At 37.1% G+C, this 11,520-nt stretch overlaps 1 protein-coding gene and 1 long non-coding RNA gene across 2 annotated transcripts; one reads left to right on the top strand and one right to left on the bottom strand.

Moving 5' to 3' along the window:
- Positions 1-809: 809 nt before the first annotated feature.
- Positions 810-11,343, bottom strand: pus10 (pseudouridine synthase 10). The gene is made up of 18 exons (XM_008418101.2): positions 11,221-11,343; positions 9,822-9,956; positions 9,443-9,706; positions 8,545-8,631; positions 8,424-8,458; positions 8,224-8,338; positions 7,839-7,900; positions 7,610-7,655; positions 6,837-6,901; positions 6,668-6,753; positions 6,061-6,186; positions 4,917-4,973; positions 3,881-3,957; positions 3,305-3,360; positions 3,091-3,208; positions 2,695-2,837; positions 1,856-1,955; positions 810-1,154 (listed from the first exon to the last, which is right to left on the bottom strand). The coding sequence occupies exons 2-18, from the start codon at positions 9,945-9,947 to the stop codon at positions 1,116-1,118; spliced, it is 1,602 nt and encodes a 533-aa protein (XP_008416323.2). The 5' UTR covers positions 9,948-9,956; positions 11,221-11,343; the 3' UTR covers positions 810-1,115.
- On the top strand, positions 6,116-7,039 carry LOC103469990 (uncharacterized). Its single transcript, XR_534436.3, has 3 exons — positions 6,116-6,206; positions 6,679-6,746; positions 6,869-7,039. It is a non-coding gene; the product is annotated as an uncharacterized LOC103469990 (long non-coding RNA).
- Positions 11,344-11,520: the final 177 nt, after the last annotated feature.

Genomic DNA, 11,520 nt, shown 5'->3' with positions numbered 1-11,520 from the left:
TATTGATTCAGTGCAGGGGTGTCCAAAATGTGGCCCTTAGAATGATCTGTTTTGGCCCCAAACAAGTCAAAAACTGTCAAATTTGGCCAGCAAATTGGAAAACAAATCACACAAATTTTGAATTTTTTTTTTTTTTTTAGTCTGAAATCCTTTTGATGTTTTGGATTTTTAATAATATACAGATTTCATAAAAATTTGGTTTATTGTTCAGCTTTTTAAAAAAATCACAGTAAGCTAATTTTTGTATTTTTAGTTTAATGAATTTTGTAACTCGGCAGTTTAAATTTTCCAGGTTTGTCGCCCAAGGCAAAAGGTTTGGACCCCAGGTTCCTAAATTACAGAAATAAATCTTCACAAAGGTGACCTTCAGGGTTGAATAATATAAATTAAATGTCAAAAACTTTATTAGGTGGTCTAGGTATTTGATCTGTTTGGCTAAAACGACATGAATTATTCAAGGAAGTGATCAGCTTTGCAGTAGCATCACACAGCGCCTATAGAAAGTATTCACCCTGTTGGACGTTTTACCCTTTTGTCGCTTTTATAAAAATCCCTTTTAACGTTAAAGTGAAAACTGATTTCTACAAAATAGTGACCAAAATAAAAAACATAGTGATTGCATAAATATTCACCGCCTTTGAAGTGACTGACCTAATTCGACAGAGGTCGAGCCAATTGGTGCCAGCAGTCTCTCAATGAGACGGTGAGAGGTGGCACCAGGTTACCATGGCTACGCTGAAGGGGTCATAGGTGCCGCTTTTTTTTTAAATGATAAAACATTCATTTTAAAGCAAAAATAATGGAAGACATTTTGATAGTGTACCTGTCACAGTTAGACCAGGATCTTTATTACATCCTTGAATGGACTTGGTTACAAAATGACCCAACTTAAATATATATGACAACAGAACCAGACAGGGCTGTTAAATACATAATGTAATCAAACTGAAGATGCGTTCATATACAATGTCGACTCGAACAGAAAAGCTAATCCTAGAGCTGGACAGACGGATGTCAGGTTTCCAGTTCCAGATCTTCCAGCCTCCCAGCAGCACTTACAGGAACCAGTCAGTGCAGAACCAGCCAAAGCCTCTCGGGACCCGAAAGGGCATCCTTCACTCTGGTATGGGTGGAGGCCAGTCCACATCCACCGACTGAACAGAAACACCAGTTAGACTCAGCATTAACACACATTATTTATATTTTTAACCGTTTCTTTAAAGGAGACCTATTATGAAAAATTCACATTTTGCACCTTTTTAAAAAAATTTACAATCACTTCTATAAACAAACCAAGCACTTAAAAAAAAAATCACCTTTTTTGGCAATAAGTCGATGTTTATTTGTGTCTGGAAAGTGAACCGATTCAGAAACCTTGTGAATGTAACGTCACTGCCTGTTACCTAGCAACCCCAGTGGAGTTCTGCCTGTCACCTAGCAACCCAAGCTGAGTTCCAGCACAATTGGTCAGCTATGCTGGAAAACACCGATGTTTTGTTGTAGACTCTCCATCTGGAAGCTGCTTGGTGTATTCTTGTTGGCTGTGCAGGAGGCTCTATTTCTGCTTTTCTAAGGTTCTGGTTTTCTAAGGTTAACTTTAATTGCGCACCTGTTTGCAGTCATTTTCACGTGCGAAAATAAACGTTGAGTGGCCAGCAGCAGCTTATAAAACAGCTGATTGTGAAAGGAGCTCAAAACAGGCAGAACTGAGCAGAATAAAATCTCATTGTCTAAGAATTATTTTGTGCATAAAATATAATAAAATGTTTTGTATAGCCCATAAACATATCCTAACCTGTTCAGGAAAGCATAATAGGTCACCTTTAACTTCTTTTACATGAGCTACAATCCTCACCTCCACGTCCAGCTCCAGGATGTCCGTGTCGGTCTTCAGCAGCTGACAAAGATTCGGTTTAGTGCGTCCGAAATCTCCATGGACAAACTCCTTGATGTAGCTGTTTGACAGACATTAAGGAACTTTAAACAATAACTTAGGCTACATTCACACTGCAGACTGAAGTGACCCAAATTTGATTTTTTTTTTTGTCAAATCAGTTTTTGTTGTTTTTTTTGTCGTGGTTTTTCACACTTCCAAATATACGCGACTTGTATCTGATCTCCAGTGTGAACCGCAAACAACCTGAAAGTGTCCGGCATGCGCAGTAGAGGGCGCAATAGCGTCACACAGAGAGAGAGAGAGCTCAGCGTTTTGCCAACCGCCAGAAAAAAGAAGAAGAAGAAGTGCTTGCGGAAGTAAACATGGATGCTAACGGATGAGCATATCTCACGATTTTGAATTGTCGTCCGACCGGAGCCAGCATATTAGCAACTTAATCCTCATTATCGTCCGCCATGTTTGTTGTTTTTCTTCCCGCGGACGCAGAATGGTGACGTTTGTCGTGTATCAACGATGATCAGGTTGACACCTGAACGTATCAATCTGAACATTCAGGTATCTGAGCTGGCCATTCAGATTCAGGTCACATTTGAAAAGACCGGATCGGATATCCAAGTTGCCCGGGTCGCATTTGGAAAAAATCCGACCTGTGTTGTTCAGACTGTCGCGAAAATATCAGATACAGGCCACGTAAAGGTCGAAAACAAAGAATTGGGTCACATACTCCGCTCCACATCTATTTGTGACGTGTCCAGTCTGTAATAGTGTCAGTCGGGTCAGACTTTAAGTGAGGATACGTCCCAGCCTGAGTTTTCAGTCCCAGGTAGAAGTGATGTGAATCCACGAAGCGGACGTTCATGCTGTGGATGACCCTCTGCCGGATCGCCAACGCCCGCCGGTGCAAAACCCTCAGAGGAGTCTTCTGGTCCAGAGTCAGGTCCTGCTGACAGAAAGTCAAAATCCTCATTTCTTGATTGGCTGTTATTTACGCAGAAGCCGACAGCAGTAACATTAGTACGTCACTTTAACTTATGTCTGACCACAGTTATCCTTTATATAATCTGGCTATTTTACTTTATTTTGAGAAGAAGTGGCAGCGTTTTGAAGCATCCATTTCATATGAAATCCAATCATGATGCGATTAACTCAACGTTGCCACGGTGAATTCACCAGAACCGACAGAAACTGAGCACCTTGATGTCGTTAATGAAGGAAATGTCTTCATTCTCGATGGATTTCTGAGTCCAGACCAGCGCCGTGTACGACTTCGTCTTTTCTTCTTCTCCCTCCTTCATCCGACTCATGGCTTCTCTGCAGTTTACAAACACAACACAACAGAAAAGAGAACCAGATTCTCACACTCTGAGCACTGTAGAAAAAGGAGAGAAATGTTGTCAGTTGTCTCACCTGGTTACAATCTGCAGATCTCTCACTCTGATTTTCTCTGAGGATTTGTTAATCGTCTGAAATCAGATCAAAAGTATAAAATTATGACATCAACACGGCACAGCTGCAGCTTACAAAAACTTTCACAAACTTTCAAATAAAGAAATCAATTTGAAAGGGTTCATGTATTCCAAAAACACCAATGCAAAGTGGATGCAAGTGCAAGTTTATAACAGTTTACGCTGTTAAATGCATTTCAAATTAAAAGCATACAAAGAAAACAAATGTTTTTTAGAAGGAGAAATATTCAAAATTAAGACCAAAAACACTCCAAAATGTAACAAAGCAGAGCTTGACAGTCTGTAACGACTGAAGCTTTCACACTGTAGAAACTGACAAGTTATGTTTACAAATTACAATTTTATTGATAAAGCAAAGTTCACATTTGAAAGTGAGTTAAAACACTTTCAAATGTGTGCAGCAAAGTTGAAGAGCCTTAGAAAGAGACAAAGGAGCAAAAATAACAACAGTTATTTCTTCTAAAGAGAAAAAGTAGCATTTCTTTTAATTAAAATACACTTATTTGACGTTCAGCACCTCCTGCAGCTGCTTCATCTCTACTTTGCTGAACCGAGATCTGTGTGGGTTCAGCAGCTCCATGGCAAATGGACGTCCTGCCAAAGAAAAACGCAACAAAATTTAAAAAACTAGAAAAAATTCTGAACAAATTAAAATGAGGCAAATTGGAGTTTAGCAGCCAACATCATTGTTCTCTCTTATTTTGGTCCTTATCTTCTAAATATTGTTGTAATGGAAGTAAAGACATCCAAATACTACATAACATTATTATTTTGACCAATAAGAAACTTTGAGTGAATTTATTAATCCATCCAATGACAGAAAAAGTCTTTTATTTTGAAGTTTATCTGTTAGCTGTAATGTAAACTTTCAATCATCACTGATTTATTTTCACAGTGAATTTAGCACTGACTCTACTAAATATAAATGTAACTGTTAGTTATTTATGTATTTTAAAAAGTTTCTGAACTTTATTTTTCAAAGGCCATGGAAAACACCCACTTTTATGATAATAAATGAAAGGCATCAAGTTTTGTTTTAAAAAGTTTCCCAGAACTTTATTTTATTTTGAAAGGTCAATTTAAACCCTTTATTAAAACAATGTTAGTTTTGTTAGTAGTGTGAAACTTGCTATGGCAAAAAAGAAATCCAAATTATTTATTTCTTAATTGCTCTTTAATAATTGTAATTTATAATCACCATTAATGAATTTACTAATTAAGAGTTTCAAACTTGCTTATTTCAAAATAGTGTTTGTTAATTTTATTTTGAAAGTCAAAATGAATCCTGTGTTGTCATTCTGCCAAAGAAAAAGACAACAAAAAAATAAATTAATACATATTTTGTTAGAAAAAAGGTTGAAAATTATGGCCTTAAAGTGGCTAAAAACACAATAACTGATGAATATAAATGTGTTTTTATTATAATAAAATTGTGTGGAAAAATAAGATTTCCGTTTCTGTCTCATTAGCTAGTTTCATCCAGGTGTGTAGGTCACACCTGGATCAGGAAACCAGAAACAGTTTAAATTTCATTCGGTCAAACAAAATCTCACCGTTTCCAAGCGTTCGGACATCCACATCCTCTCTGCCCGAGGAGGAGAAATTAAATCCTGGCACAAAAAGAAAACACATTTTGGTATTTTTCCTAAAAAATAAAAAAAAATAACAAGCTGTGTTTTTTGAGGAATTGATGTAAATTACTTAGTGAGTTAAACTTAATTAAGAGCACAGAATTAGACCTTTTGCTGTATTTGTTTCTCAGGATGTTTTTATGGTCAACCTGAGCATAACAACAGCTACATGTTTGAGGGATATATGACTCAAATAATCACAGATTAGTTTTAATTTTAAATTGCTCCATTTATTTGTTTCTTTATGACTTCAGCGAACATCTAGGGCAATGTTTCTCAAACGTTTTCAGGGCCACTTAACACTCACGGACTATCTAACTTGAAATTACCCAACAATAACACAACATCTGCAATAAAAGGAAATTTTTAATCTTTCCAACGACTTTAAACACATTGAAATTAAAGAAGTTGTTCTTTAATACCAAGTATTAGTGTAATAACATTTAGAAGCATAAAAGAAAAATAGACTTAAGTTGCTTTGCCAAAAACAAAAATCCTCTTCTGCACCATTATATTAGTGGCGAGATTATAAATATTAAATTGTCCAACAAATTCTATCAATTCTATTTATCGCTTGTGTTTAATTAATTTAGTTTTTTTTAAATAAATAAAAATAACAATAGCTGTTGACGTGCGAGTAAAGTCATAAAAAGAACAGTTTTCACCAACTGAAGCTGAAGCCCTACCGTTAACCGCCTAGAGCCGATCAAAAGATTCGAATCGTTCGTGAACGACACATCAATACTCTCAGGAGGAATAACTTAGCTTCCTCCGATCATATAAGTAATCATGGCGTTGCTTTCTTTCCACCGGTATATTCAGTTTTTCTTTTGAGTGACCCGGTTTTTAAGCACCTTATCCATTATTATTTTTAAACATAAGCCGTCTGGTAAGCTAGCTGTCGTGTTTATCTGCCGTAGCTGACGTCACGGCAGATAAACCGTCGTTACATGCAGTACCTTGCGGACCACTAGAGGGCGCCCGCGGACCACTAGTCTGATCTAGATAGAACACTAATCTTTGGCGACGCAATCTGGTGAGGTTTGGGTTTAAAATGTGGACTCACCGTCAGCTCTGAAGGCAGACAGGATCGGTGCGGCGATCAGTTCCTCCACGGAGGACTCCATCCTCCTCTCCCCATCGATCACCCAGGGAGTCTGAGGCAGGCTGCGGCAGAACTTGTTGTACCTCCCTGATCGGTGGGAACACGGGGTTAGCAGCGTTTTCCCACCGTAAAATTCAAGAATGTTTCAAGCATTATAAATATAAGTTTTCACATTTTTCCAGCACAACGTGTTGGAGGTAAAATTAATAAATCAATCAAGTGAAGTGTGCTATACAAATAAACTTGTATAGCACACTTCAGCAATAAGGCAGTTCAAAGTACAACATTCAGTCAGCAATAATTGAGGAAATCAGTAAAACATAACATTTTATTGGTTGCCGTTGCCAAAATCATTTAAACCCATTAAAATGTTGATGAATGACAATCCCCCTAAAATTAATTGGTTAAACACAAACTACAAAGAAAGTTACAAAAAAAATTCTAAAAATGTCCCCGCTACGTTTTCTGGCATTTAGCAAATAGAAATAATTTTGGTAGTTCTAACTGACCTGAAAGTAGAAATGAGACAGTAAACATGTAAATAAAGGTTCTTATTGTCTTGCTTTACCTGCTATGAAGACAGAGACATGAAGACACTGGATGTCCTGAGGGGTGCAGCTGCCGCTCTGCTCTGACGGTGGACAGGGGTAATGTCTGGAAAAATAAAAGAAACATGAAAAAGCAATTGATGTTGAACAAAACACTTTGTAGAGACAACTCATTTCAGCGTTACTTACTCTAAAAACTTCCCATCTGATATCTTCTCCAGAGCTTTGACCACAGCCATGCGGGTAAACACCGACTGTAGAAAAAAGGAAAAGCATCGTAGATGAAGAGGCTAAACACAGCATCAGTGAAGTACAGAAACTGGACTCTGGCATCAGTGGACCAGAAGATAAAGGGGACCTATTATGCAAAATTAACTTTTTTATGTTTTTTACTTGTATTTGAGTCCTAACTGCTTCTAAAAACAGCCCAAGTGTTTAAGAAAAACATTCAGCCATTATTTGGTTTCAAAAACCTCCTAATCACATGGAGGCACTGCATCCATACCTAGCAACCCCAGCCAGGCCAAATTCTGTTACCTAGCAACACAAGCTGAGTTCCAGAACATTTGGTCAGCTGACTAAATGTGCTGTATTTTACTGCTGTATTTGCTGTACAATGGCTGCTGGAAAAGACAAGTTTTTTGTTGCAGGCTCACAATCCAGAAACCACTTGCTGCATTGTTGTAGATTGTGCAGGAGGCTCTACTAATGCTTTTCAAAGATGTGAGTTGTATAATTGTATGTCTATTTGCAGCCGTTTTTACGTTTGAGTGTAAATGTTGAGTTGGTAGAGTGGCTGGCAGCAGCTTCTTTGGATTTAAAGTAACAGGAGGCCCTAAAACAGATCATTCTGATCAGACTAAAATCTTGTTATCAAAGAATGACTTTGTGCAACAAATGTAGTGAACATCCTACCTTATCCTTTTCAAAGAAGCATAATAGGTCACCTCTAACATCTTTACCTGTTTGTTCTTGGTGGGTTTGAAGCAATCAGGACAGCATTTGGCTCTGCAGGACAAAGAGAACAAAGCAGGCAAAATAAGAATCTGAAACCTGTGTGCAGGTCTGAACTGATCACTATTTTATCTCTGTTCAATCAAAAATGATTTGTTGTTTGTTTTCACGGCTGTTTGATTTCCATTTTTACTTAACGCTGCAGGAATGTGACATGTTTTGCAGTTGAGGACTCACAGGAAGTGGCAGTCAGATTCCGTGTCTGGATGAGTGAACTCCACGCCGACCTCAAACGGACTCTGAAACAATAACAGGAATGACCAATAACTGAACACATGTTTTGAAAATATGATCTTCTGTGGAGTATTCATTACCCAATCGATGTAATGAATACAATCACAATACTTTAACCTTTTTCTACACCTAATTTATCACATAAAATCCCAACAAATTTACGCTGAAGTGGAGCAACTTCTGATGTTGTTTCGTATAACTTTTTGTCTTCTGTTTCAATTGTATTTTTATTAAATTAATTAATTATAATTTTCAATCTAACATTATTTGAATAGACTCTGAATTTTGATTCCACAGGCGGTGTTTTTTATGCTTGGATCTCACCTACCTTGCTGACCACAGCTACGCCCTCCAGCTGTCTTGTGACCAGACCCTGCATGACCCACTTGAAGGCCTCCTTCACCTGGATGACATCATCTTTATCGAGCACTAAACCTTTCTGTCTGTAAGACCAAACCAACTCAGATTGTCCAAAACTTCAAAAGACATTAATGTTCAAAATGTTCAACACAAGATCAATTCTTTCACCTGACTTCCTTCTTCACATGGAGCCAACAGGAGTGCTGAAGAGGTAAAGAATAAAACTTTAGCATACGATTATTTTGGGATGGAAGGACAAATAGAGCGGGTTTGTCTCGGCTGTGCTGACCTCACGCACACAGAGCTGAGCCGGCAGAGAGACGGACAACACAAGGGTGTCAAACTCGTAGTTTTGGGCCTTCACTGTTTCAGCGATCTGTGGAAACGCAACAGCTGATTTTAACTTTAGGACAATATGAGAACTGATCACATTTTAAAACCTCGTGACAAAAATAAAAGCTGCAGAATGCAATTTTTATTTTTAAAAAATGCGGTGATGATTTGGTATGACACATAATCTGTGAAAAGATCGATCTCCTCCACCTTCCCCATGTGCTACTACTTAGTGCTGTCAATCAACCTGTGTAGCGCTGCTCATCCCTCCTCTCTCCATTGCTCTCTGCTATGCTGCAGGTAGCACAACCTGTTGTGAATGCTAAGGCTAGTTAGCATAGCCACAGACGTTTTTTTTTGTAACTGCAAGTTGTTTCTCAGTCACTAGGACATTTTGCAGTGCATTCGCAAGGTTGATTGACAGCGCTAAGACCGTCCTCTTTGCTCTGATTGGTTGTTTTTGTTTGGGGGCGGAACATTTCTTCAGACGGTAATATTACCTCAGGGAGGAAGAGAAGGAGATCGATCTTTTCACGTATAACAAACTGTCACAACATGGTGACAGTTTTAATATGTAAAAAAAAATATATATATATATTTAAATTAAAGTTACATACTAGTTAAAGTTAAAGTTACTATAAGTATATTCCTTGGATTAAAACACAGCTGACAAGTCAAAAATGCTCTAGGAAGTGGCAGAAATTACACAATAAAACTCCAAGATTAAATAAAAAAACTAAAGAAAACACAATATATTTGAATTGTGCAGCCTAATAATGTGCAGTTAAGCACACAAGTGTTACATACTGCACCTTTAATTAAAAAGTAGAGAATAATTTCTGACAAATGCAAACCTTTGCTGCCTGATCTGGGCCACATAAATCCTGCAGGATTCCCAAACATACGACACACACGCTTGACTCCTTCTTCAGCGTTACCATGGCAGCAGCGTCTGTTTCTGACTGAACCGCCTCTGTGGGATCCAGTTTGGCCTTTTTACAGGGAGGGTCTTCAACAGTTTGAGACAACTCAGTATTATGAGGCTTGATTTCTGCTGAATCCTGGACTTTGTTGTTTTCCTTCTCCATAATGAAAGTCTGAAGTTCTTTAAGAGTCTCCTGCAAAATATAAAACAGTCAGTAGGTTGTTGCTCTGGTTAGCTTTGTTGGACGCACACAATAATAATTTCCAACAGAAATGAGCTGAAACCAGCAGAATCGGACGCAGCCCTACATGCTGTGCTTGTCGATAAGCAGCCTGGACGCTCACACAGCAGAACCTGAGCACACAGCGAGCGCAGCAGCCGGCTGTCAACAGCTTCTGAACGATGGGTTTGTCCTTCTCCTTCAGCGGCAGCATCACTGCAGACTGCAGGAGGGAAGAAAGCACAGTGGTCAAAATATTACAAGAGACGTTTCACTAAATAAATTCAATACAAATATCAAATCCTCTGCGTTTTCCTACTCAGATATTGAGACAGTAGAATTCTTTTTTTTTTTATTGGATTAAAGTCTTTTGAAAGGTTTTCAAAACTGGATCTGGTGTAAGAAAGATTTCTTACACAAAAAAGCTTTTAAGTTTTAATATAATAAAATTTGGTCTTCTAACAGGGAATGAAGATTTCAATTAATAACAATTTGATCCTTCTGGCTACGTTTTTTTATTCAAAAATGTAAAAAAAACATTAAATTTTTTAATAAAATGAAATGCTAAAAAATTGTATATATACTGCTCAAAACAATAAAGGGAACACTTAAACAACACAATATAACTCCAAGTAAGTCAAACTTCTGTGAAATCAAACTGTCCACTTAGGAAGCAACACTGACCCTCGTTGTTATATATATATATATATATATATATATATATATATATATATATATATATATATATATATATATATATATATATATATATAAAACATCATGTCTTTTCAAGGCATGCATGATTTTAAGGTGCTTCTTAAGATCAATTTTTATCCAATGGCATTTAAGTCTTTGTGATCTATTGTAATTGTGGTAAATTATTTTATTATTGTTGTCTTAATTATAAATAATGTATCTACTGATTTCTGTACAGCACTTTAGTGCAGGTTGAACTTTTTAAAAATTGATTTATAAATAAATTTGACAGGGAAAAATAGTGACATCATTTTATTCAAGGAAGTACTTAAACATAACTGCTTATACCAATATGTTAATATGCTAAAAAGCTTTTATTTTGCACATAGCAATGGATAGAAGCTTCACTCCAGGCCTTTGAGTATTTTTTCTCTCACTTTGAGTTGGTCTCTTGCAAAAAGAAAAAATCCAAACACAATACATGATCAGCGACATACTTCCGATATAAACGAATAAGGTGAAAGTAGTGACTCATTAGCGTATTTCCATTAATGCATCTATTTATTGTGTCTTTGGATAACAGCAGTACCTAACCGTGTTTACATTATTCCTGCAAAAGGTCAGAAGGTAGTTTCATTGCTCGATCTCATTTGTTCATCTGCTTCAAGAGCACGACCACGTTTAAAACTATGGTAATTAGCGAACAGTAAGCCTTGGAAATTCACATTTTTTGAAAAGTGGACCGTGTACCTGAGCGTAAGCTCATGATGAAACCTCTTAAGTGAACCTACCTCAAACGGAGTTTATTTTGGAGAATAAAAAGAAACCAAAGCGTTTAGTTTTCAGTGAAGCGCAGTTTTCTGCATGTTTGCGTGTGCAGTCCAAACTAATCAAGCTAGATAAGCATCACGAGCTAATAACTGTTTTAATGAAAAGTTTTTAACTACTTTTGAGGCATATTTTTATTTGTAAGTATATACATGTGGAACAAATATATCAGTAAAATCATTTAAGAGCAAAAACAAAAAAATATATATTTTTTTTGTTTATCACTCGACACGTACTGCCTGATTACGTCATCTTCATGCGCC

This window comes from Poecilia reticulata, chromosome 1 (assembly GCF_904066995.2).
Source record: "Poecilia reticulata chromosome 1, P_reticulata-male-v2, whole genome shotgun sequence".
Classification (NCBI taxonomy): domain Eukaryota; kingdom Metazoa; phylum Chordata; class Actinopteri; order Cyprinodontiformes; family Poeciliidae; genus Poecilia; species Poecilia reticulata.
Note: the sequence above shows the minus strand (reverse complement) of the source record. Positions and strands in the feature narration are given on the sequence as shown.